Source organism: Notothenia coriiceps, unplaced genomic scaffold, assembly GCF_000735185.1.
Source record: "Notothenia coriiceps isolate Sejong01 unplaced genomic scaffold, NC01 NC01_scaffold00010592, whole genome shotgun sequence".
Taxonomy (NCBI): Eukaryota; Metazoa; Chordata; class Actinopteri; order Perciformes; family Nototheniidae; genus Notothenia; species Notothenia coriiceps.
The window spans coordinates 324,817-349,966 of NW_011343293.1; the positions used below are offsets into that span (position 1 = coordinate 324,817).

General features: G+C 39.5%; 1 protein-coding gene across 1 annotated transcript in view; it reads right to left on the minus strand.

Annotated features, from left to right (window-relative positions):
- Window positions 1-19,897, minus strand: part of baiap2l1b (BAR/IMD domain containing adaptor protein 2 like 1b) — a 30,975-nt gene extending 11,078 nt beyond the window's left edge. The window contains exons 1-9 of the mRNA XM_010771835.1: window positions 19,546-19,897; window positions 17,244-17,319; window positions 16,902-16,988; window positions 10,403-10,464; window positions 8,469-8,540; window positions 7,696-7,830; window positions 2,698-2,850; window positions 1,739-1,894; window positions 793-907 (exon numbers count right to left, since the gene is read on the minus strand). Of these exons, the coding sequence (XP_010770137.1) occupies window positions 793-907; window positions 1,739-1,894; window positions 2,698-2,850; window positions 7,696-7,830; window positions 8,469-8,540; window positions 10,403-10,464; window positions 16,902-16,988; window positions 17,244-17,319; window positions 19,546-19,596 (907 nt within the window). The 5' untranslated portion in view covers window positions 19,597-19,897. The remainder of the gene's footprint in view (window positions 1-792; window positions 908-1,738; window positions 1,895-2,697; window positions 2,851-7,695; window positions 7,831-8,468; window positions 8,541-10,402; window positions 10,465-16,901; window positions 16,989-17,243; window positions 17,320-19,545) is intronic.
- Between the last annotated feature and the right edge of the window lie 5,253 nt (window positions 19,898-25,150).

Sequence of the window (25,150 nt, forward strand, 5' to 3'; positions counted from 1 at the left end):
GGGGGGGGGGGGGGGGGGAGAATACAATGAGAATACAATAACAGACAACACTAACAGTCTGTGCTAGAGCAAGATGCACATATGCTTTCAAATTGCTGCATACATTCAATACAAAATATGCTTTGAGTTAGTCCCATTGACAATGAAATACGCCAATATCAATCAACACAAATGACTGATGAGGCTGAGGGGCACGTCATTAGTTTAGCAGGTATGTGGTCATAAATCAAAGTACTGAGAAAAAGGTGAAATTTGACCTGATGCGAGATGCCCAGCCCTGCAGACCCAAAGTGTTTAGAATTCATCCTCTGAGGGCTATGAGTATCTGTACCATAGCTGAATGGCAATATTTGTCAAGAAAAATCTATTTAAGACAAAAAAACGTCCTCATGGTGGCACCAAAGTATAAATAAGAGAAGAGATAAGACCACCATCTTCAGAATGTATACTCTTGAATATTTGTAGCACATGTAATGCCAAGTGATTGTTGAGATGTTTTAGTCTGGACCAAATAGGTGGACTGACAGACACGCATGACTGCATCGCCAACTCTAAAGCATGGCTCAAACCAAAATCACACACGTTTTGATCCAACCATATCATCCAAGAACAGATTTCTGTAGTGATGAAAGGGGCAGCGAAATGGCAAAGACAAAAGTGGAACCCCAAGATAAAGGCTATCAGGAAAGAACAGACACCTCTTGCAGTCTGCTCTTGAAAACACAATCTAACAACCGCAAAAGCACAAAGGGAGTTGTAAAATGAACACCCTCGCCTGCCATATTACTGTACCTATGCTGTTGTTGAGGCCCCTGGGGACACTGGGCGCGTTGTTCTCCTGAGTGAACATGTTGGCCAGAGGACTGGTCTGAGCCTTCAGAGGGGGAGCCGGCGGAGCACACATGTTCTGCCACAACATCAACAAAGATAACGTTAGCATGTTACATAATTTCCGCATAATTCACGCATAAATGTTGTGTGATCTTCCTCAAAGCCACTAGAATCGACAAATACACTATGTGATCTTATACCTCTCAAATAAACGTTTTTCCCAACTGATGTCAAATCAACTGAGATTCTATGAAAACCATTTTGAAAAAATAAGTTGTTTAAAATTCCTCCTGTAGAGGAAACATTCAGTTAAGGTCACTGCTGTGAAGTTATCAAAACCAAGGGTTTCCTTTCATCGCCTGTGAAGCACATCATTCAACAAACTAACCAAAACAGATACATGTTATTATGTTAACATTATCATTATGTTATTATGCAGCTCGTCTATTATTCTGAACTTTGAAGAATGTCAAACCACAATTTAGATGAAACAAAAATACTGCTTTCTTTCTAGTTGACATAATATTTCTGTTTCTATTGCCAGTAAGGCTATCACTATTTGAGTGTTTAATGGTAGCAGCAGTGGCCTCGGTAATGTTAGCATTAAAGCATTTTTAGCAAGATGCATTAAATACAATCTGGTAAAACTGACAGATCCAACTCTGTACGAAGCATCGACTCATTTTAAATTATTATTGTATGTTGACATTTTAAACATAATGGGTTACATTCATTTGCATATTTCACTGTTTTATTCTTAATTAATAAAGCGAATATTACAAATAATAAAATAAAAAATTCAATTTCAGCAAGTTATCAACTCAATATCTTAAAGAACAACATTCTCTTTTGAAAAGTCCATCTTGAGATATTTTGTTTGTCTCTTTTATCCTCTCTCCCATCTTACCACACTGTGCCGTGACGGGGAGGGGGAGGGCATGGGCGTGATGGAGACGGGGGTGCGCAGCCCCTCGATCATGGTGAGGACCCCGTCCGGCATGTCGGAGGCGTCGCTGCACTGGTCCTGCCAGCTGTTCAGCTTCGCCGTCAGCATCTCTCTGGCCTGGGCATGGACACAAGGAAATATATTAAAAGAAGACATGAGTAATTGGGCACATTTGCACACATTTTCATTGCTATGGAAACATAAGGCATGGCAAGGCAAGTATATTTTAGATCTAGGAATGAATGTGTTAACGTGATGTTTTGGTTAGATTTTAAACTGTTGAATGTTTTCTCTGTACAGATGGGGTCCAAAACTAGCAAGCCACATGAATGTTTGGGAGCAGATTCATTTTAGATGCTACACAAATCTGGCCAGGATCCGTAGAATTTTCGGAATACTGGGTTGCAGACTAGAATTTTCCAAAGGGGGGTTCGTTTAGCACGAAACACTTGAAATAACTAAAGGATAAGTTAAAAAAGAAAGTAGAAAGAAAGTGAGGTCAAAGAAAAGTATTTCTGCTAAAAAGTTAGCAATGATTGAGAGTCAGACCTAAACATGTCAGATGTGTGTATCTCACGCTGCACTGTAACCTGTATTCATGTACCTTTGGTATTCATGTTTTCTTATCTTTGCTTTTAAATGAGTGTTTTTAAATGCCATTTTATATGTTTCTTAATGCTCTTAATGTCTTTCATTTTTGTAAAGCACTTTGAATTGCCTTGTGTTGAAAGGTGCTATATAAATAAACGTGCCTTGCCTCTGTAAGGTACAATGTGATATACCTAAAGTTAACATTTGGGAGATATATTTGACCTCATTAATTCAACCCCACATTAAGTCTAACATAAATATAGCTTAACCCCACCGCTGCAAAAGACAGAAAAGTGCTCTTGATTGTGACCTAATGAGAGGAGGAGTACCTTCGCATGGAAGGCGGCGTACTGGTAGGAGAACAGGCAGTGTTTGTCCACCAGGAAACAGAAGCGTCTCTTCTCCTCCAGCAGAGCCTCCTTACAGCCGTCTGCGATGAACAGCTGCATGTCCATCTGACGGCTTGTCAACGTTTCCAGGCACTGAAAACAAACAAACAACAAACACAAGTCAAGTTCAATGGATCCAAATCAATTGGTTTGTCTTTTGTTGTGTCTTATCTCCGGCGACAGAGCTGTAAGTCCTCTCACTCATGATGTGTACACACAGCCAACAAGGGCGAGTGACATGAGCAGGGCTCCTTTCTGATGTCCTAATCTCTCTCCTGCAGGGGGAGGTGTGATTGGACAGGAGTTTACTGTATTGATAGATTAGGCTGCGTGTGGTGTTCAGTGAAAGGAAGGAGAGGAAAAGGGGACAGCATATATTTTATCTACACTGACAGCCTGGGATTATTAAAAGGTCAGAAGGTCACTTTACTTACACTGGTGTGTGTCCCTTTTTTGTGATGAAAGAATCAAATAAATAAAGCTTCATACACACTGATTTCAAGTAACATTACTTAAGTATATGTAGATATGAGTGAACTGATTTCAGAAGAGTGGTTTCAAGAAAAAAAGCAACCATTATGTATTACTGTATGATTATTATTATTAAGGGCAGTTTGTGAGTATTTGCTTAATTTACTAGCATAAAGCTATTGAGTGGATTTGAATGTTGGCCAATGCAATGCATTTATGATGATTTTCTAACCACTTGTCCACATAAAAAAATGCATTTCTTTCCAAAATTATTCATACGTAATACAGCCAGGATCCCAAATAAACCAGAATAATTGGATTTCTTTAAAAATCGTCTTTGTCCCTGATCTTTTTCTTAAAGCTACATGCAATATACCTATTGTCATCCTTATCCAAGTGCCTGTAGCTGGCACGCCTTTAACTGTTGTTGATTCAATGGCACACACCCTCTCTAACATGCTGAAGGCTTTGTTTACCTGGTTGGTAAAACGCATTTTTTTTTTATGTAAAAAAGTTCAGATTTACATCTACTATGTAAACCTACTGTAAGCCCAAAAGCACATTAACATTTGGTAGCCATTTGGTATTAGCATGTTAGTAAGTCGAACCAAAAGAGCATTATTTCATGCCCTCACAAACGGTGCAGAAAAAACATCACTAGTGAAGTATTTCTATAAAAACAGCCAGAGATGATCTGTAACAACAACATTATCTGAGTCCACCTGTGTGTGCCTTCAGTGGCAAAAGCTAAGTGACCCTGAGCAGAGGTGATATCATCGCTCTGCAAACAGTGCCGTCTGTCCGCCTGACTGAATTTGATTCTGTCTCTCTAATGCCAGGAAGTCCTTACATGAACCCGACCATTTATATCTCGCTCGAAACTTGATGCCATGATAACAGCCGCTTCTCTGTGGCTTCAGGCCAACAAACAAGCAGATTCAAATTTCTGAAGCATTCAAACGCACCTACACAAAGACCAGCAGAATTTGAAATATTATTTCTTGTTACTGCCCGGTTTCTACCCCTGTCACCCTGCTGCTATGAGGACAATCTGTACTGCAACATAATCATCCACTGATTACGTGATCGATACGTATTGTGTGACACTGAGGGCGGATCAGGTTAATGAGAGAGCTGTACAGTAAACCAGAGATCTTTACTGTGCTGAGATCTTTACCTGACGTTATGCTGGTCAAAACTTGGTGAATTAATTGGTTGTATGTTTTTTGTGATAAGAACAAATGACTGCCAGTACCTGTGTTAAATCTATTTATACCAATCATACATGTGCAGCAAAAGATATCTGATAATACAACAACATTTTATCATAAATGTAAAAAAAACTATATTTCAATACTTTTCCTTGGAGAGATAAATGTATTGTGTTTCCAACGGATCTACAGGTTATCTCAGTGAAAACATTTCAAACACCAGATTGCCAAATATCCAACGTATTAGTTGAGTTAATAGAGATGTTCTTCAGGGCGATCATAAATGAATTACTGCCCTCTAAATTGTCTGAAAGATGCATGCAAGTGCTTTTAATTATTTTTCTATCTAATCTTGCGTTTTGTTTTTGCGAGAAATACTGTTGCAATTCACGGCAATTAGGATCATTTGAATGGAATGTAATTAAGGTAGAAACAGAGAAAGAAGGGAAGAGATTGAATACCTTTCCACTACTACTGTAGAGGTGGGTGGCATAATGTGTACTAATGAGTGGACGCACACACACTCACACTCATATATATATCACTCTGTGAATCTGTCATCACAGCAGCAATGTTGTTGCTATGGACAACAATGTGTTACTATCAGAAAGAAAGTGTGAAGGGTGGCAACAGAGAGAGATAAGACATAAATAGAAAAACGGATTTATAAACAAAACAGCAAATCACACGTTCCCTGTTTGACACGTAAGAGCCTTGATAAACATCTCTATCTTTTTTTATTTCAAGAGTAAGCGTTTGTTTTAAAGCGTCCTCAAATCAATTGTTTGTCAGTTGTGACAGCACTCTCTTTTTTTTAAACCCTGTCTGCTTTCATTCTTTTATTTTGAAATGTCTTTGGTGTCTGGTGAATCCCCTGTTGCTGTGAACTCCTGTCTCTGACACCCTCTCTGTCTGTCAGTCTGTCTGTTGGTGTCTAAACCCTAATACCTGGCTTCAAAGGAGCCCTATTCTGCTCCTTTTCAGGTTCGTATTTGTGTTTTTTGCCTACTGTGACATGTTTACCAGCTTTATATGTTCAAAAATCCCTTTATTTTCCTCATACTGCCTGTGCTGCAGCACCTCTTTTCACCCTCTGTCTGAAACCAGAGCCATGTCTGCTCTGATTGGTTAGCTGGCCAGCTCTATTGTGATTGGTCAACCACTAAGAGATGTCCTGCCCCTTAGCCTATCACGTACAATGTGTTTAAGCGCTAGCCAATAGAAGCACGGGTGATACACCTTGATGTCATTCGGTTACGGAGCACACAAAGGAGTCCAATGGAGGCGTTTCAGGCAAAAACCTAAATAACACACTACAGGGGAGGGAAACCCCCCAAAAGAGAAATCAGATAAATGAGAACAAACTCATGTCTTCTTTGGAAGTTGAGGCAGACACACAACAAGGTGAAGTAGCGATACGTTGAATGGGAAAGGCTTGTGGATCCTTAATACCACAAAGGAATGAAAAAGCATAAAGAGAAGAATACTGGAGAAAGGAGTAAGGAAGCCTTTGATTTGTAAGGAACTGTATTTTCAAATTTGTAAAATATATTTCATCTTTTGCAACCACCTCAGTTGTTTTAACACTTATTTATATGCAATTACATTGTCATATTTGCTGAAATCACCACCATTAGGTCTGCAACTGTAATTATCAAGTATTTATTTTCTTAAAAGATTATTAAACAATACATTGATGTTTTTTCTGACCAAAAGCAAAATGAAGAAACGTTTCTCTATTTACACACTATGATATATGACACTAAGAAAAGCAGCAAATCTTAACATCTATGATAGTGACAGCTGTCTGCAGTGATCAGGGAGGCTATCACTCTTTTTCTCCTCACGGTTTATTCTTTATTCATGTGTGTCTCAGTATGTTTTATGTGTCTTATGAGGATGTCTTAACTTCCCTTGGCATCTATGAAATATCTTTCCATCTGATTTTAGCTGAAACTCAGGAGCGTTTTGCATTCCTTTGATATTAATGCTTGAAAAGGACCTTAATAATAAAGGCCGATCATGTATCTGTCGATCAGATAATTGATTTATTGACCAATCACTTCAGCTCTAGTTTATAGCATACATTAAAAGTGACAGCTCAATAATGTAAGTCAGTCTATATACCTGGGGAAAGGGATTTTTCTTTTTACTATCAAGTCCTTTTTTTATGGGATTTAATACATCAAAGTCTTTGTAGAAGGTTAAAGCTGCAATACAACTATATTGGCGATATCATTCCTCGTGTAATTGCTTTTTGGTTGTTTCTCTCTTCCTGTGGCAAGCAGCGCAGGGGGGGACCATGTTGACAGAACACACACACACACACACACACACACACACACACACACACACACACACACACACACACACACACACACACAGTAATTAAACTTAAATAGACAGGATTTTCTACTACACAGTCACTGTTATGTCATCTTTAGGTGACTGTAAAGACTTAAGAAGTGATTAATTGAGTAAAACAAAGACAACATCTTAGTAACTTATTTCCAAAGCTACATATATTACACACAGACTGGGACAAAACACTTTTTTTAGTGCATCAATTCCTGTGTGCATTTGAATACAGAGAGGGCTAGATGAAAATAGTTTGACAAACTTAAGTTCTAGACATTGTCAATTTGGCCTTAGTTATTTGTTTTATCATTTTCATGCCGAACGAGTAATTTCCAAGAAACCAATGAGAATATCTTGTCGAGATATTTTAGAGAGGACTTCTAATGAAATCAACTCATTGATTTGTAGATAAAATCTTGTCTGGTTTTAGTCGAGGACAGCCGTTCTATCTTTGATACGTTTGTATACAGTGGTGTATCTCCAGCAGCACTGGTCCCATTTCAACATGCTCTCTTGTTTGAATGCTTGTTGGTGCACTTGTGTGTGTTTGTGTGTGTGTGTACTTTCATCAGAGACAGTGCGGGTGAAGTGAGGTGGTGTGAGAGAGAATTGCATGCGGGTGTATTCGTGCAGCGGACAAAAGAAGCCAACAACAAACAGATCTTCTCCTGCATGGCTGCACAGAAGAACACTTGGCACATTGTCCCCAACTACTGTTACACTGCCTTGCTTCTCAGGTGTCAAGGTTTGTGAATGAGTGTGTCTGTGTAGTTATGTCTGTGTGTGTGTGTGTGTGTGTGTGTGTGTGTGTGTGTGTGTGTGTGTGTGTGTGTGTGTGTGCCTGTCAGCTTCAGGCTTGATATGTCACGTGTCTGTCTGTGTGTCTCGTCTGGCTCACCTCGCTCTCCTTGTTCTCGTACTTGTTGGCGTTCTTTCCTTGACTCTTCCTCCTCAGCTTCTTCAGGTCTGACTGCGACCTCTCCAGAGAGTCCTGCTTCATCTTGTGCTCTATCTGGTACCTCTTAAACGTGGCCTGGCGCAGAGGAGAGACACATGTGAATTCAAAAACATGTATACCAATAAACAAATGTCTAAGGATTTGGTGAGAAGGTCATCTATGTTTTTGAAAGAGTACTAGACAGCAACAACTAAACCAACAGTATATACAAATACTTTATATGCTAGTCTCATTATACAAGGATTCGAAAAATTCACATGATTTATTGTTACATGAACAATAGCTCGTGTTGTTTTGGCAATGAAGAAGTTAAGTCTCCTCCAATGGCGCAATAAAAGTATAAAAAAAAGACATAAAACAATGAAAATAGTGCAAGAAGAAACCGAAATAGAAATAAAATAGTGCAAGACAATAATTTAAGTAACCAATGTGCAAGAAAAGGCAGACATAAGTACTAACCCTAACAGTGCAGTGGAATAAAATACTGCGAGTAATAACAAATAAATATGTGAGCTGTCAACAGACTGCTATAAACCTATGAAGGTGAAGAAGCTTCACAGGAGTTTAGCAGTCATGAGAGATATGGATCGAGAGCTGCTGCCAAGAACACTCAAACAGCCACACACACACACACACACAGACACACACACACACACAGCTACACATACATACAGCTACACACACACACACGCACACGCACAGAGACCACTCACTGTCATGTATTTGACGTCCATGTCAGTCTTTCTCTCCAGCTCGGATATTATCTCCCTGTGGAACCTCTTAAACTTCAGGCGAGGGGGAGGAGGGAGCCGAGAGGGGAAGAAGGCAAACTGTGATTAGACACTTGATGGGAGGAAGAGGTGAGATAGTTTGTCAGTTATTGCTGGAGGTTTGAGAGCCAAGTCCGAGGTTGCGCTTATGAATGAGTCAGATACAAAGCGTGGGAAAGCCCACAGACTTTTCACTTTCTCCCTTTTTTCTCGTGCTCTTCTCGTTAGTGTGAGGGTGGCAAAGCACTTCCATGCAAATTGGAAGACATTTGGCAAAACTGCTTTCTATAGCTTGTGATTCTTCAGATGTCCCACAAGATCATGTGATTTGAGAGGATGTTGGAGGAAAGTTAAGTTGCAATAGAAGTTCAGAGATAAGAAGAACTCTGGTTACCTGATTAAAAGAGACTCTGAATTCTGATTTCCTTTATTGTCATTATACATGTACAACAAAATTACAAAAAGGAATCTTCTAAGGACATAAGGACGGAAACACAAACAAAAAGCACTGAAAAGGGAGAGCTTCTTTTTCAGCTTTTTAAAAAGCAGGAAAAGTATTTAGTTTTTTTAAAACCTTAAACTACAATATGTATTTTCATATTGCTTGTATTGAACCGACTAATTTAAAGCTGGTACTTTTTTTACACCCGTTAACCTTCAAACTTGTAACACTTGAATCTTGAAAATTCCATTTAGAAAGAATGTAGCTTGACGGTTTGGAGTTTTGAACTGAAAAGTTGACTCATGTGAGGCATGCCTTTTGTTTGTTTGTTTGGGAATTCTTTATAAAAGAGTTTAATAATATAAGTTGTTTGGTAAGATGGGGTTGTTTTTAAACCATTTCTTATAGAATGTGCAGAGTAATTACTTTATTGTCAGGTAAACCATCAAGGTGATATACAATTATTTGTACCCTAATAAAGGGCCATCGTGCCCACCCGCCTTGCTGAGACGCAGCAGCGGCGCCCACATGTCCAGAATGACGTGTCGGAGACCCCATTACTGACCTCACACAGAGGACCACTGAGACATTGTCCCCCACAACACACACCCTCATCGAAGTCTGTGAACGTTTTCTTCCATTGATTCCTCTGACCTCGAGTCGATGCTATGACTCAGAAACTGGAGTCCATTTACAAGTCAACCCACTCACTGATGCTGTTTGCAACAATGTCTCAGAGGAGTGCCTCGCAACTTTCCCGCCCCAAAGTTAAGATTCAACACTTTATTTTTAATCTCTGGCGTTATTTATTCTCTCAGGCACAAAGCTTGTGCAACATTTACATTTTTTGTTTTTACTGAGGGCTTGATTAACAATGTAAAGGTTATAAATGATTGGGCTATAATGACATCATGTCTGAAAACGATTCAATCGACAAAGTAGTTGAAAATGAACTGAAGTTAATTATGAAGAAGCGATCCAGCTCAGCTCTGTTGTTAGCGTGCAACAACCTAAATGAGTCTCGACTCAATGCAGTGCATTCTAACAGCTCCAGCTGCTGTTTTTCCCGGGGCATGTTCAGACCTGCCCCCTGTTCTCCGTGAGGAACGAAACCAACAGGTGCTCCTACAAACCAAACCTGTTGTTTCCCTTCCTCAACCACCCTCTTTTATTGTCCATGGAGTTACTGTAGGTGGGGAGGGAGGGGAGGCAGAGTCTCCCTAAAAAAGGTGGGAGGAAGAGAGAGAAAGCTACTAGCTGACTGTGTTATAAAACTTAAGGAGGTACTGCTTTCTGTTGTCAGGGAATACACCAAGCAACAGGCTCAAAGAGTCTGACTAATGACATTTAGGTGAGGCAATAGTTAAGGAGGAATACGATTACAATGGAATTTTTAAGGAAGCATTTTGTGTATAAAAACATATCCAGCTCTCACATTTTCTTCCAGCTCAAGATTAACCCTCCTGTGGACCTCTGAGATGTCCATCAGCACTACACCTGAAACACAGAGAGAACAAGAGAGGGAGAGAGAAAGACAGGTTATATTTACATGTCTGAAGAAAGCCAGGGCAGAGGTAATGCAATTGTTTGGCTTCCCTGAAAAGAATAAATGACGTTATCTAAAAGGTATTGTGTGGCACTGACAATAATGTGCAATGACAATGAGCACAATGCATACACTATACATACTAGGTTCAAGGTTCTTTATTAGTCATACACTAAACTACACACAGACTGGAATGAATGCATCGCTGAGACATGTGCATGTCAAATGCAGCCTCAAAAACCATCAACTGTCAGCAGCTACAGATTATATAAATAAGTACATGTGCCTTGACCAGAAAAGCTGGAACACCCACCGCTCTGCAAATCAACAAGAGCTCAGATGGCAGGCTGCCACGAATCCTAACCTTCTGTGGATCAATGTTGCTCAAAAAGGCAATCAAATTAGGATTATGAAACACAAACAAGTGGAAATGTGTAATTAATCTTTTTGACCTCCTTGCAGTACACATGTTCTTTGATGATTTCAAATCCTCAAAAATCCTCAAAAAAAAAGGGAATTCTCTTAATTGTTTTTCATAAAAACACAAATTCAACAATAAATAAAAAACAAGGAGAAATTATTCTCACTTTCAAAGCTCTTATTTGTGTCTCTACTGTGACATGTTTACATGTTTTAATGTTCAAAAAGGTCTTTATTTTTCTCATACAGCCTGTACAACCTCTTTTCACCCTCTGTCTGAAACCACACTCTGCTCTGATTGGTTAGCTGGACGGCTCAGTTGGTCAACCGCTTAGAGATGTCCTGCCACTTAGCCTATCATTTACAATGTGTAAGAGCACTAGTCAATAGAAGCCAGTGTTACATAGTGATGTAATTATGTCACAGAAGTAACAAAAGGAGACCAATGGAGAAACTTTGGGTTGTATTTACATGTCTGACAGGTTTGTCGCCTTTGCAGACCATTTACACAAAAAACTATTACACACTACAAGAAAAGGAAAACCACAGAAAGCATAATAGGGCCTCTTCAACACTGTTATAAGACTAGCAGTTTATTAAATGATATCAAACGACAAACCCATTTGCATCTCTACTTTGAGCCAGATGGCCTACATGCCGACTTGTATCTGTTTTTAACATATTTTCTCTGGCCTGGATAATGGAGCTTGCAGATTGAAAATATGTGTGTGTGTGTGTGTGTGTGTGTCCCTTTGATAAAGAACTGTTTAACACCCTTCAGAAGTTGAACAATGTGTGGAAAAAACTATTCTGCTCACTTTTCATAGCACAGATCGACTCTATTGCGAGAAGCAATAGATGTCATTGTTTTAAACAAAGTAAAGCGGTTTTATCTCGTATGTATGAAGCAGTGAAACATTTGTAAGACAGTGCTTTAAACAACATGTTTAATTTACATCGCTGATCAAGATATAGTTTGAATTGTATTAAAGTGTATGTTTATCTGTCAACAGGATATAAAAAGCAAAATGCAAATCTTCAGAATGGAAACTTGATACAGGATGTTGTGACTTTTTCCCACACTGAGCTTTTCCCATTGGAGTTATTTTCCATGCACACACAGTAAATAACACAAAAAACCTTCCTCAGCAGCCAACAAGTACAGCTGCACTGCACACAGGGGTGTTGATAGTGATGTAACCTTGAGACATTTGTTTAAAAAAAATCCACAGTACAGATACATCTGCTTACACTTTAAAGCACATAACAGCTAATGCGTCTGTAACCAATAGAAGACCTGGGAGGCATTGGCTCTGTGATTAAACAGCACTTTAATGTGAGTGGTTTCCTGTTTGTATATGCAGTAGACCAATGTTGCAACAGATGCTAAGAGGAGCCTCCCAGAAAGGTTTTTTTTAACAGCTATCGTTGTGCAGTGATCCTCTCTGTTCTAATTCAATAAATCAACCTGTCAATATTAAAAGATATATAGTAGTTTCATTAGAGGTGACTGCCATGCCAGATGTCCAATAGGGTGCCAGTTTGATGTATCACCGTGTCATCAGCATGTAAACACTGGCCTTCCCCGCTCTGTCTCTCCACACCTTCACTGCCCCACCTTGCCTCACAGCGAGACTGCCTCCTTCACTCAGCGCAGTTGAAACAGCTCAGCAGATAAAGGCCAACAGATCACCCCCTAAATCTGCCCTTTCACAGAGCAGGGGTAAAAAGACTGAGGGGGGGAGCAGTGACTGGGATAGGAAGCGAGGAAGGGAGAGAAAGCGCATTTTAGAGGTGTACAATGAGGCAGGATGAGTATACAGTTAGTATTAAAGATAAAAGATTGCTACAAGGAAAAAATATGGCAAGAAAGAGACAATACTTATGACATTAAATTAGAAAGTGAGACTAATAGAGGCATATGATTGTCCAAGTCCACCATATGTATTAAACGAATGCTTGGTTTAAGCAAACGTGGCACTAAGATGGCCAGGCTTACTACCCAGGACTGAATGTGTGACACATCCGACCTGGAAGTCACCTTATCTTGCAATAAGAACAACGTAATCTCCGAAACGTGAGCAGGTAAAGAGTAAAATACCTGACAGACTGGTTTATTAGTATAACGCAAAAAGTAATGAGTCATCAACTTATCACTGTGTCTGAATAATTAAATCAATATGTGTTGAGTTGCTAATACGTGTTAACGTCACAGGGATCAACGTGTTTTTCCCAGTAATTCATTTTCATGTGTTTATTGTTGTTGCCGTCTGTACAAAACGTTACCAAGCAACAGGTGTTTCTCCATCGAGCAAGGTGTGAGGGCAAAAGTGTGTCACGATGTGGATTACACCAGTACAGTCCACCGCCATTAGCTAACAAAACCAAACTGAGATAAACCCACACAATACAGACGGGCTGCCTACAGAGCAGAGCACACAGGCTGTACACTGGAGCTGTTTTACACTCGCTATGACTGGAGGGACAGCTGTTTCTCACACACAAAAGATAGCAACTGACAATTTAGCAGCTTGACTGAAAAGTCACTTACTTTAAGTGTAACTTTTTGCTCTTATATTAGGATTGGATGAGCCATAAAGTTTGAAAATGTGAAATTGTACGGAGGTAAATGATGCAAGGAGATCATCAGAAACCATTATTATAGGTGCTCTGTTTCTACACATACTGTAGGTAGGCAGCAGAACACCTACAGTAAATGTGTGCATGTCCTTAATGCACTGTAGTTCATGTCACAGTGTCAGTGATTGCTGTTTGAATACCACTTACCGATTCAAATCAGTTTTACCCTGCCTCTAGTGAAGGCGTAAATAATGCAGGAGAACATGCCATGTTCTGTCACGTCTTCATATAGGACAGCAATAGATAACATAAATCTGTCTGTGGGTGTGTTTAACAGAGACTCGACCTTCTCAGTAGGAATATAAACAGTTAGTATGTTGATTGCAACAGATGAAACATGTATATTTTCAATGTTGATGGCGCAGTACAATGTAGATTAAATAAAGTAAAAATAAATAGCCCTTACTTTGAGTTAATATTGTAAACAATATTTTGCTGGGAGCATGCAAATGGTCAACAGTTCCTACACTGTTTTTGAATTTCGCCGAAAATAATCCTGGCATGGGAGGGAGCCATCTGACACATCATGCAAACATGTTTGGATTATGTAAAGTGGGCCTAATGCCATTTGAGCAGGCAAGGACCTTCAAAGGACAGTGTGTGTGTGCTTCTGTGGGGGTGTCTATTCAAGCATCTGCAAACCCTTGCTGCTGAAAAAAGGCCAGGATTGGATAGGATTCAACTCCCTGTGGATAACTAAATGCTGCACGGTCAGGGTGTCTCACAGGCTGTTAGACGCAGTTACAGGGTCCTTGTCATATTTCTCTGAGGAGGCTAACAACATATTCAGCATCACTCAGTTTCACCTCAGATACAGTTAGAAGGATATAGAGAGAATACAGCAAACATCCTGGTGCTTCAGATCTTAAGCCATTCGCCATGTTTGACCAGAGAAGGAAACAAGTCAGAGGCCTGAGAGCTTGAATGAAAGAGCTGTTGACATTTGAACTCTTGGCAGAGGAGGAAGAGGAGGAGGAGGGAGACTAAAGGAATTGAAGGAAGAAGGTAGGAGGGTGAGGTGCACCGGTCCTCCAATGCCTCTCAAGAGTATCTGGTGTCTGGTTGGCTTTGCGTCACTGCAGCTCAGGTTTCTGACGGGGCTGCTTCACTACATCCACGAACAAACTCAGAAACAAGATACAATTTATTCTTTATGAAACACCTATTGTTTATAGCAGGAAATTCAGCTTAGTTATCATTCCCATTTTTGTCTTGAAATCCACACCGTGGCACAGGTCTTACATCCTGGTATGTTATGTGATGACAAACTCCGGTTATACAGTAATGCATTACAGGCCTGCTTGATTAGATGAGAGGACCGTTTCTACATAATCCTCCACAATGACTAAGACTAAACTAAATCTGTCATGGGACCAGTGTGCGTCTCTGATGCAGGGATTAATGTGTGTTGTGTATCCACAGGTCAGAGGTGAGCCTGACATCATCGCTAATGGCATAAAAACTGTTTTGTAATGCTAACAGTGTGCCTACGTCGCCCCCACTGCTAATAATTTACAGTTTTTATTATCAGATAAAGTCAAATGAATAGTATAATGTTTTTATTTTGAATTTAAGTTGATTCTTTTATTACTTAGGTGGTCTGTGATAATAATCAGGAGTTTGTTTGTTTCCCTATCTTCATTTCCTGTTCACTTCCTATTACAGGAAGCATTATCCAAGCTTTACTCGCCACCAAAGGACTTGATTTACTGAAAAATGCTCCAAACAATGTCCTCTTGCAGTAGGAACTAACAACAACGTTTGAAAACATGGGAGAAATTAATACAGATTAAGCAATTTGGGGTAAAACATCCATTAAAAGGTGGCAATGTTTCATGACATCCCGATTTATTTTTCAGAGACTTAAAGCAAAAGTGCTTCAGCTGCACACTGAGTATATGTAATTACGTGCAGATGACATACCAACGTGTTTCTGTCATGTCATTATGTTAACAACTAGCATATGTCAGACTGCAATTTGGGGACGTTACAGACTATACTGAGTTACAGTAGACACAAAGAGTCACTCCTACAGATTACGCAAAATGTCTTCAGAGATTTGTTTGAGTGTGCAACATAAACCAACATGTCAACCTTAGGAAACACCTGCATATCTAGGAAGGAAATCCATTTAAACTCAAACCTCTCCTGCAGCATAAATCACTAATTTATTCAGTTGTCCATGCGCACCTATTCTGCAAACACTCTTGTCTTAGCAACAAAAACAATGACTGTTTCAAACATGCTGAACAGATGGAGGGGTAGAAAGCTGAGATGTGGATTCATATTCAGACTGTTATGCACAATAAAACGGATCACCAATAGAATCCATTGAAGCTAAAATGAATTAAATCTGGCAAGCCACAGTTCCTGCTCTACAGGGGATGGATGTTTCATTTTTGGGGCAGAGGATCCCTTTAAGAGTGCCGGGAAACCGACACCAAAACAACACCAGGTGGCACTGCCTATTGTGAGGCTGAATTGAATTAGCAGTTTAGCTGTGAATCATCAGGGGAGCTGAGAGACACACAATGGTTATATCAAAGTGTGCCACTGGTGACAAACAGTTAGGAAGCCATCTTTGGACTACAAATGAGCTGTTGGGAACAGAAGCCTGGGGAGTTGGTTGGAAACAAACAGAGAACCAAACAAAGTCACAGTGTGTTTGTAAGCTTACCACAAGGACATTAAATCACAAGCATCATGCTGCGATAATCAAAGAATAACGGCTGCTGAGAGTAAGCCCCGCGCCTTGTGGCTTGTCGATGTCAATACTAATTAAAAAAAGGTACAACAAGAAATAATTTCATAAGGATTCAGCAGCAAATGACTTGGAAAGCTGCACCACAAACAAATCCAGCTACATCAGTTGGTTTTTGATATTTTCTAGATTGTATTTAATATTCAGCATGTATTGCTTATTGTTAATCTCTAAATGATTCCTTATAAGAATCAGTGAAAATCGTTTTGTTCAGGCTAAAGAGGAAGGTGAACAGGTGGTTTGGCCCGATGGCACAATGGCTGGGGATATTTATGTTACGGTGCTTTATCTTGCATTCATCACTGTCCACCTCATTGATTTGTCAGTGTTTTATTTCCATTGATTGAAGCACTGCCATAAAAACACTACAATAAAATGTTAACAGCACTTATTCAAAAGGGTAGAGAAGGAAATGCTCCAGAACATAATAGTGTATAAATCCACCACTGGAAACAAAGGATAAATGCTTCTGATACCAACAAGTGAAAGCAGGATGTATCTCCACAGTCAGATGTCCCCTAGATGAAGCAGTAAAGAGCCAGAGGACGGGGCAACGTGGAAACTCACCTAGTTCTCTGGAGACAGGAGACACCGCAGCATTCTCCCCAATCTTAGACATTGCATCAAAATACAACTTTCCCGCCTGGATCATTGCTGGAAAATTAATAAAATGATCATTAATGTTTGTCTATAAGATATCGGCTTCCTAAGTCATGTTGAAGACCATGAACAACAACCTAAATATTCAGTATACAGAGGTATATAAATGTGCCCTGGTGAACCTGAACTAAAAAAGGCCTCTTCTCCCAGTCATATGTTTGTTAAAGCTAATTTGAATGTTTGTAATTTGTATTTATTTTTTAACTCTAAGCTACAGTGAATGTTTCTTAATGCAGTAAAAATGCTCACCGGTCACTGATTTCTCATAGTTCTTGCCCAGGTTGACGAGGTTCCTCAGTCCCGGGTTGAACTGGTCCATCACACTCTGGGTGGGTGTAGACAGAGAGAAGCACAGTTAGTCATAATGTCATTCAAAGGATTTCATTGTTATGATTTTGAAACACTACTGACTCAACAGGTGGGGGACTGTCCACATGATGCTGTTACCACAGCAACCCATGCAGATAGGTTGGGTATTGCCTGGACACATAAATCCCAGCTTTTCACTTGCGAATCAGAACGTGATTTACCTGTCTTGAAAATCAGATCTGAGAAAATAAATGGATTCATTTGCAGTCTGAACGTAGCCTATGTGACATGAGATGTGTGTGGGAATGAACCACACAGTTTGACTAATCATTATCAGGAGCTATGACCTATGAACTTTAGGCAAAAATTCACATGCATACCATGTAAGCATTCAGGTCATATAAGACAAAAGTGGAAACAAGTTCGTCATGGCCAAATGCAAAGTGAAAAAGTATCTGTGTGTCTGGCCTGTGAGTCAGATCCGCTCCAAAGTGTAATTGACGTCTTTTTTAAACCCTTCCACCAGATTTCATGAAATTTGTGCCGGTAGATTTCCGTAATCCTGCTGACTAACGGACACACCTAACCAATAACCTAATCCCCTTGGGGGATGTAATGATGACACAGACACTGACAAATGCAAAGAAAACAAAATAATGGGAAAGAATAAAAGTATGAGAATAATAGGAAATAAAACCTCTTGAAGACAAGAAAAATAAGATTTTTACTACATCACATTTTGTTTTTTTACATGAAGAATGAACCAGCCTTGATTAAGGACTATCTGTAATCATGTCTTAGACTCTGGTATCTCTGTAATTATTTGAGCTATTCTTTCTCCTTGTCATATCAGAATAAGATCTTAGCTTAGGTTTACTTCAAGGACCAGAAACCAGGAAATGATTCAACTTTGGTAATCCACCTTAAGACACACACGGCAAAAAAGGTCTCTTGACCCCAGCAGTTCTCACCATGTTCAGTGTCAGAGCTTTGTCAATATGTGACACATAGACTGCGAACATTGTCATCTAAGAAAATACATTTCACTTCCCCTCATTTCAGAATACATGAAGCATGTACACAATAATCTTGGGGCAACAAGGAAAACACAAAATGTGCTGCAACACTCGTGTAAACACACAGCTAGTTTTGATGATAGCAGGCAGCCAGAGGTGAAGGCTGCCGAGGAGCTGGCTGTATAATCTTACCACATGACACACACAGCCAGCTAAATTATTAAACCTGGAGTCTTTTTCCTGCATTTCATCACACCAAGGAGCTGTGGGGGCTGTCCTGAGAGAGACCAGCAGATAAAAGCCTTTCAAGTCGAAGGCTAAAGGCTTGTGAGAAAAATAATATAGTCTTTATTCCCCTTCTCCAGCTTCTTTAAATCACCTTCACTTTGTCACCTGTGGAGCAGACCTGGCTACACAGTGTGAGATGTTTGATTCATGTAAGCTCACATTCATTTGCGCTTGGTCTTTTTCCCATTCTACTTCAACCCCAATGATTGCTTGGAAATAGACTACTCCATATTAAGCATCAGACCATTTATCATAGTTATGAAGTACATGTTCCCAACTAACCAACAGTGCCAAACAAGTAACACCACTTCACTTTCAAAGCACCCACTTGTCTTTACAAAGTAAACTCATGTTGTACTGGATGGCACAGATGTCAGAGCACACATAAGAGCACTCGAAGTGATGCTGACCAACCCAGGCAGCCTTTTAATGAGGAAATGACACTCCCAGGGTGCGGCTAATTTTCTTAAAACTCACTAATATTCAATAAAAGCCTCTAAACTTCAAGGCAAATATGTTGATAAGCTGCAGAAACTGTTTTAGCCCTAGAGTTTATCCGTACCGATGTAAATAAGGAAGGATTATACTAATTACTCAGACCAGGGGTCCTTAAAGAGCATAATACCCTTCATGTTTAGAAAATAACTTGTGTTAAGTGTTGACACTTATTTAAAACGCATACTATGTCAAAATAAAGAATAAATTAGCCTTTATTCGTCTCTATTTGTAGCCAAAAAGAAGGTAAACTCGTTCCATGTTTACCCCTTCACCCCATCTTTGCCTGTTCCATAAGTGAATAGTTAAATAATCAACAAGTTAATTAAAGACACCTGTTACACGTCACTGAAAAGTTAACTGAAGCTGAGTTTACTCATGGGATGTATGGAGGCATTTCTCTGTGTCGTGGTCGCACCTGTTGTGTTCTCAGCAGTACCCACCTTGTATGTAGTTTCAGTTAGCTTGTTCACCTCCTCCACGTTTCTCGACATGTTTAAGTCCTCTCGCAACGCCCAATAAAGAAGAAAAATAAATTAAAAACTACACCGACGCAAACCCCCCAAAAAAGCTCCAACAGGGAAAAGTGACCAAAACTACGGACACATGAAATTCCTCATAGCCAGCAGGCGACGGAAAATGCAAACACAGCAACAAAATGTATAAAAACTGAGGAGAAGCAGAGAGAAAAGTCCAGTGGAGGAGATTGACTGCTGCTGTGGTGAGCACAGGGAAAAGCTGAGCTGTCCAAACTTGTTGTAGGAGGTTAGTTCAGAGAGGGAGGAGGACTGTGGAGGTGGGAAAAGGTGGACAAGCAGACCGGAATACAAGATTCAACCACTTTTCCGGTTGGCTATACTTTCAAATTAAACCTTTTGTTGGTTGTTGTTTCATGGACCTAGACTGTATTGCAACCTTTTCTTTTTTTAAACAATAAATGTGTTGGTTTTTAGTCTATAAATCACAAGTTTTGTGACATTGTGCAAGCAAGTAAAGTGCAACCATTTTAAATATGAATACTACCCTAGCCTAAGTAAAAGCCCTAAATTCGAATTATCACCAAAATTACCTCAAAATATTAAAAGAATAAAACATTTGTTTTTTAATGTTTCATACACTTTTGAGTAGTTAAATATCTAACTCCAGCATCATAGCTTTTACACTGATCATAAAGTCTGTTTGTAAAATGTTGATCTTTACAGTAACTAGTAACCAAATGATCAAGTAAATGTTTGCTAGCAAAGTAAAAGGTATAATATGTCCCTCTGAAATTAATGGAGTTGAAGTATGAAGTGGCATAAAAGAAAGTACTACCCTAAAAATGCAAAAAATGCATAGTGTAAAAGTAGCCTACTTCCTACTATGGTATACAAGTTAACACTTAATTATTTTGTTTGTGTTACTTCTTGTTAGTTTTAGGCTTTTATTTTGAAAGCCCTGTTCTCGTCTTGTTCTGTGTGATTTCATGTGGTTTGTCACTTCCTGTAGGCAGGTAGATGAAGTGGACAATGGACTAAATACTAGAGACGGGCGCTCCCTGGGGGCTAATCATCTATAATACAATAAAAACACAAATCACATCATCAGTTTTACGGTACTCCCACTCATCTGCATTTGTCACTAAGGCAAAGTTAGTAGAATTAAGTATTACGTTTTGTATTATTAACTATGAACACATTTTCTTTGTGTTTCTGAAGAGTTGTCTTTTAATCACTGCATTTGTGTGCTTCAATTAGATTTTCAGTGCAACAGACAACCTCTATAGAACATTTAACTATATTACTGCGATATATCGCACACATCGTAAATTGGACCACTTGTTGAGAGCTTTGGATGGAGCCATTTTTTTTTAGTATAACACATATTTTTTTGTATCTGACATTAGAAGTAACAAGTGGGTGCTTCTCCTATAATGCTACTGAGAAAGTTTAATGTTTGACCACTAGATGTCCCTCATGGTCAGCTGATTTTTCTCTCAAGCTCTGAGTTGAGTTTCAATACCTCCGAGACCTATACAACAAACATGTATGAATGACATACACATACATACATACATACATACATGCATGAATAGAAGCTTTGATTTCTGTTTCAATGTTCAGTGTTTTATATTTATGTATTTGTTTGCTTTTTTATATTTTGTGACAACCTGACATGATCAATACCAATGCATTTCATCTCTTGTGGGCTTAACACTTTTTAGCAGTATTTGGACGTACAACAAATCAAACAAACCAAAGGCAAATATCACAAGTATCAAATGCCAGTGCAAATATGCAGAGCCTTTGCTTTGTAAATGCCATTTAATGTTAAAACTGTGGAAAGCTCCCTGCAGCCATGGGGATCCACAAAAGGAGCTGAATGTAAAATGAGACTATGCCCTCAGGCTCTGAACACCACTTTCAGCCCTCAAAATGCTGTAAGGTTCCACATACAACGTAATTAGTCTCCTTTGCCACTATGTGAGTGAGACACTATTTTCATCCGTCTCTTGCTGTTATCTCTTGCATCACGGCCGTCCTGACAACCTCTCACTGAGTTATGTTCCCCTAGGCAGTAATCAATAAGGAATATAATGCTAAATAAAGCAATGCCAGGGTCAATTATAACAAGTCACTGAGATTTCTGAAGGGCTAAAAAGTAACTTTCAAAAACTCTAATGTGCTCAAGGACAGATGTGAGATTATAATATATTTATTTACATATAAAGTCTCACTCTATGTCAAAGAAAACTATTGGATGTTTGCTACTTACTTGGCACTACAGCAGGTGAACATGTTATCATCCACATTAGATACACTCGGCCTCAACAAGTTGGCAGAAAATATTTTTTACATGTAATATCATATATTTGCTATGAAGAATGTGCTGTTATGAAATAGACTTAAATAACATCCCGTACTCCACTCATTGCCTCGTTTTACATTATCAGTCAGCCAATCCAACTGCCTGTCAAACTGTCAACTACTATGAAGAAATGGATGTAATAAGCACCAGATAAATGCCAAGAAGAGGAAAAATAAGAAACACGTTGAAGCACAAAATAAAAGCATTGCATATATACATTTTGCTCTGGTTTAAATAAAATAAATGTAACATAACATATGTAGAAGTTCAGAATCTGCAGTTCTCTCTGCCAGTCGTGTTCAGGCTCTTTGGGACCTCTCGTTCATTGTCTCTGTTGTGCATGTTCTCTCAAGGACAGCCTCCCATCCAGTATGACGGAATAGCTAAGTGCAGCAAGGCATTCAAAAGACAGCCTGCTTGAGCTGTGCCAGCAAGGCCACCTCCTTTTCAGGCATGACATATTTTTCCAAGCAGTGCTAAACAGAAACTGTGCAGTAGACAATGGAGGCCGCTTAAGAATTTGCTTCTTGCCCCTGAAGATGATGTTGCCGTTTACTACCCAGCAAGCGTAATCAGCATGTCGTTGTTTTTTTTTCATCGAATAGGCTGGACATTTGTTTATTACATCCTCTGAATTCTCTTTTGCATTGACGTCATTCATGCTGTTCCAGAAATACTGCAAGGATGGAATAAAACCATGGAAGAGAAAGATACAAAACTCCTCATTACTCTCATCCATTTTGACCATAACCAGTTTGTAAAAAGACTATTAAATACTGAAAGAGCTGCAAACACTGGAGCTCATTAATTTCACCAAGCAAGATCATAAATGTAGCCTTAATCTTTTGGGCAAACTGAAAGCATAAAGCCAAACAAGAAATTATCATAAAAAACATTGTAGTTTTTTTAACAGCTTGACCAGAAAGCTACAAAGAAACAACAGGGGTAAGACGGTTAGTGGAGGCTGCATGGTGCATTTTGCAGAAAAACAACATATATCCGAGAGCTTAAGTGACACACCAGCCACAAAATACCCATCACACGGGGCTGTCTTCTTCGGCGTCACAGTACTCAGGATACAAATCATCAGAAAACACAAGCCTCTATGCTTTGACAGGCTCATCGTGATTGATACAGAAACTAGGATTTGAGCAGCTTTTCGGGTTTTAATGCACCAAATTATTCCCGGAAACATGTTCCAAGTCGAAGCAGACAAATCTAAAGTCTAAAATAAAACTTGAATAGATGATGTGCTGGTGCCTGGAGGAAGCTGGAAGTACTTGAGTTAGAGGAAAAACTTTGTATGTGAAAATAGATTTTTAAATGAATAGATTTAAGAGGGTCGAAGCTATTTCACTGTGATTTAAAACGTTATAGTTAAAGGGGCTGCAGACAGACAAAAGATAATTTTGCATTCCTCAGTTGTAGAAGCATATTTCATCCCTCATTGTTATTCTAAAGTTAAAAGGGCAAACCTTCTGAATGTTTTATTCTTAAGAGTATGAACTGCTGATTTCCTATCTGTTAAGGTGTTGTTCGACATTATATTGAGGAAAGGGGCTGACTCGATGTAAAGCAAGCCTACAAAGAGCAAATAAGAAACAGTTGCAAATCACCAGTCACACTATGGCATTTTATTTTCCAGCCATGCCCATAAAGGTACTCTTTCAAAGGTGAGCCAGACATTTAAGGACATTTAATGACTCATTATTCTCAGCTCTGTGTTCACCTTGTAAATCGCTAACATAAATCAGGAACGTGGAAGTAGTAAGTGGATGGTAGTTTTACTGCACTTCTGAAATGACTTTATCTCAAGACACATACCGGTAATCATCCAAACAGTTAGCCTCGTACACACACACACACACACACACGCACGCACGCACGCACGCACGCACGCACGCACGCACGCACGCACGCACGCACACACGCACACACACACACACACACACACACACACACACAGTCAACACGCACGGGTACACAGCAGCAAGTGTTTGCTCCTGATGAGATTGTGGTCAGCAGTGTGTGAACATTTAATAACACAGTTGATGTCAGGCGCTACATTTGACTGGATCAGCCTTGCCGGGTAAATCTGAAGTCCCCTGCCATACATGTGTCCTCCATGCTTCACTGGAATGGCAAAACAAACATGAAACCCAGCAGTCATGATCCCTGTATTAAGTGTAGACTTGTTATCCATTAGAGCACTGGTTTTGTGTGGTTTGTAAGAAACCTCTGAACATTGTGACAATTGTTTTTTAAGACTGTAATCCAAGCAGATCAACCTGTTTTGAGCTAGAAATCTAGATGCAGCGGGCTTCTATGTATATGACTGTAATCAGTAAATGTCACGGAGAAAATGCAATCATTAGGGATGAATAATACTGAACAGCACAAGAGAAGAAAGGCCATGTAGCTGTGATTGATGGAGTTCCTCACCTTTTGTTGACCTGCAGTTCAAGCAACCTTATATGGCTAATTATTGTAATTCTTTTAAATGCCACAGATCATAAATGAACTCCCAGGAGAAACAAGTGGAGAATGAGCCTATGTGTAATACCTGGAGCCTGATGCAGGGCCTGGATTCACATTTAAATTTGCACACAGTTGCTATTTTGAAAATCACCTCTATGCCCGGTGGCAGCTGGCATTAATGTGAGTATTGATCCCATAATTGTGTTTATGCACAACTCCTTTGGGAATTCAGACATCTTTGATTACACCAAAGTCAAAAATCAAAGCTGCATAAGCTCGTAATGCACCACTTAGACATCTCGCCCACAAAACTTGTCTGAATGAGACAAGAGCTGTCATTTGTTGCTACAAAGCTCTGCGCTGTGGGACCTTGATTCTATACGTTTGAAGGCTCTTTTCACACACGAACACACACACACACTCACACACACACTAATTGCTGTCTCTGTCATCATGATGCCTTCCCTAAATACTCAAGGTTTGTATCTTGGTTAATTACACCTGCCTAATCCCTCCGAATCTGCTTTATGACAGAAAATAAAACCTTTGCACCGTTTGTGCAATATCTCAATCTTTCCCTTAGAATCATTGCATCTTACCTCTCTGTAAATACATAACAGGGCATAGGCGGTTTTTAAAATGTACCTGGGAACATGATATCTTGATTATGCATTATTTACTTCAAATGCTGCACACCTTGCTTCAGTCAAGTAGGGATAAATT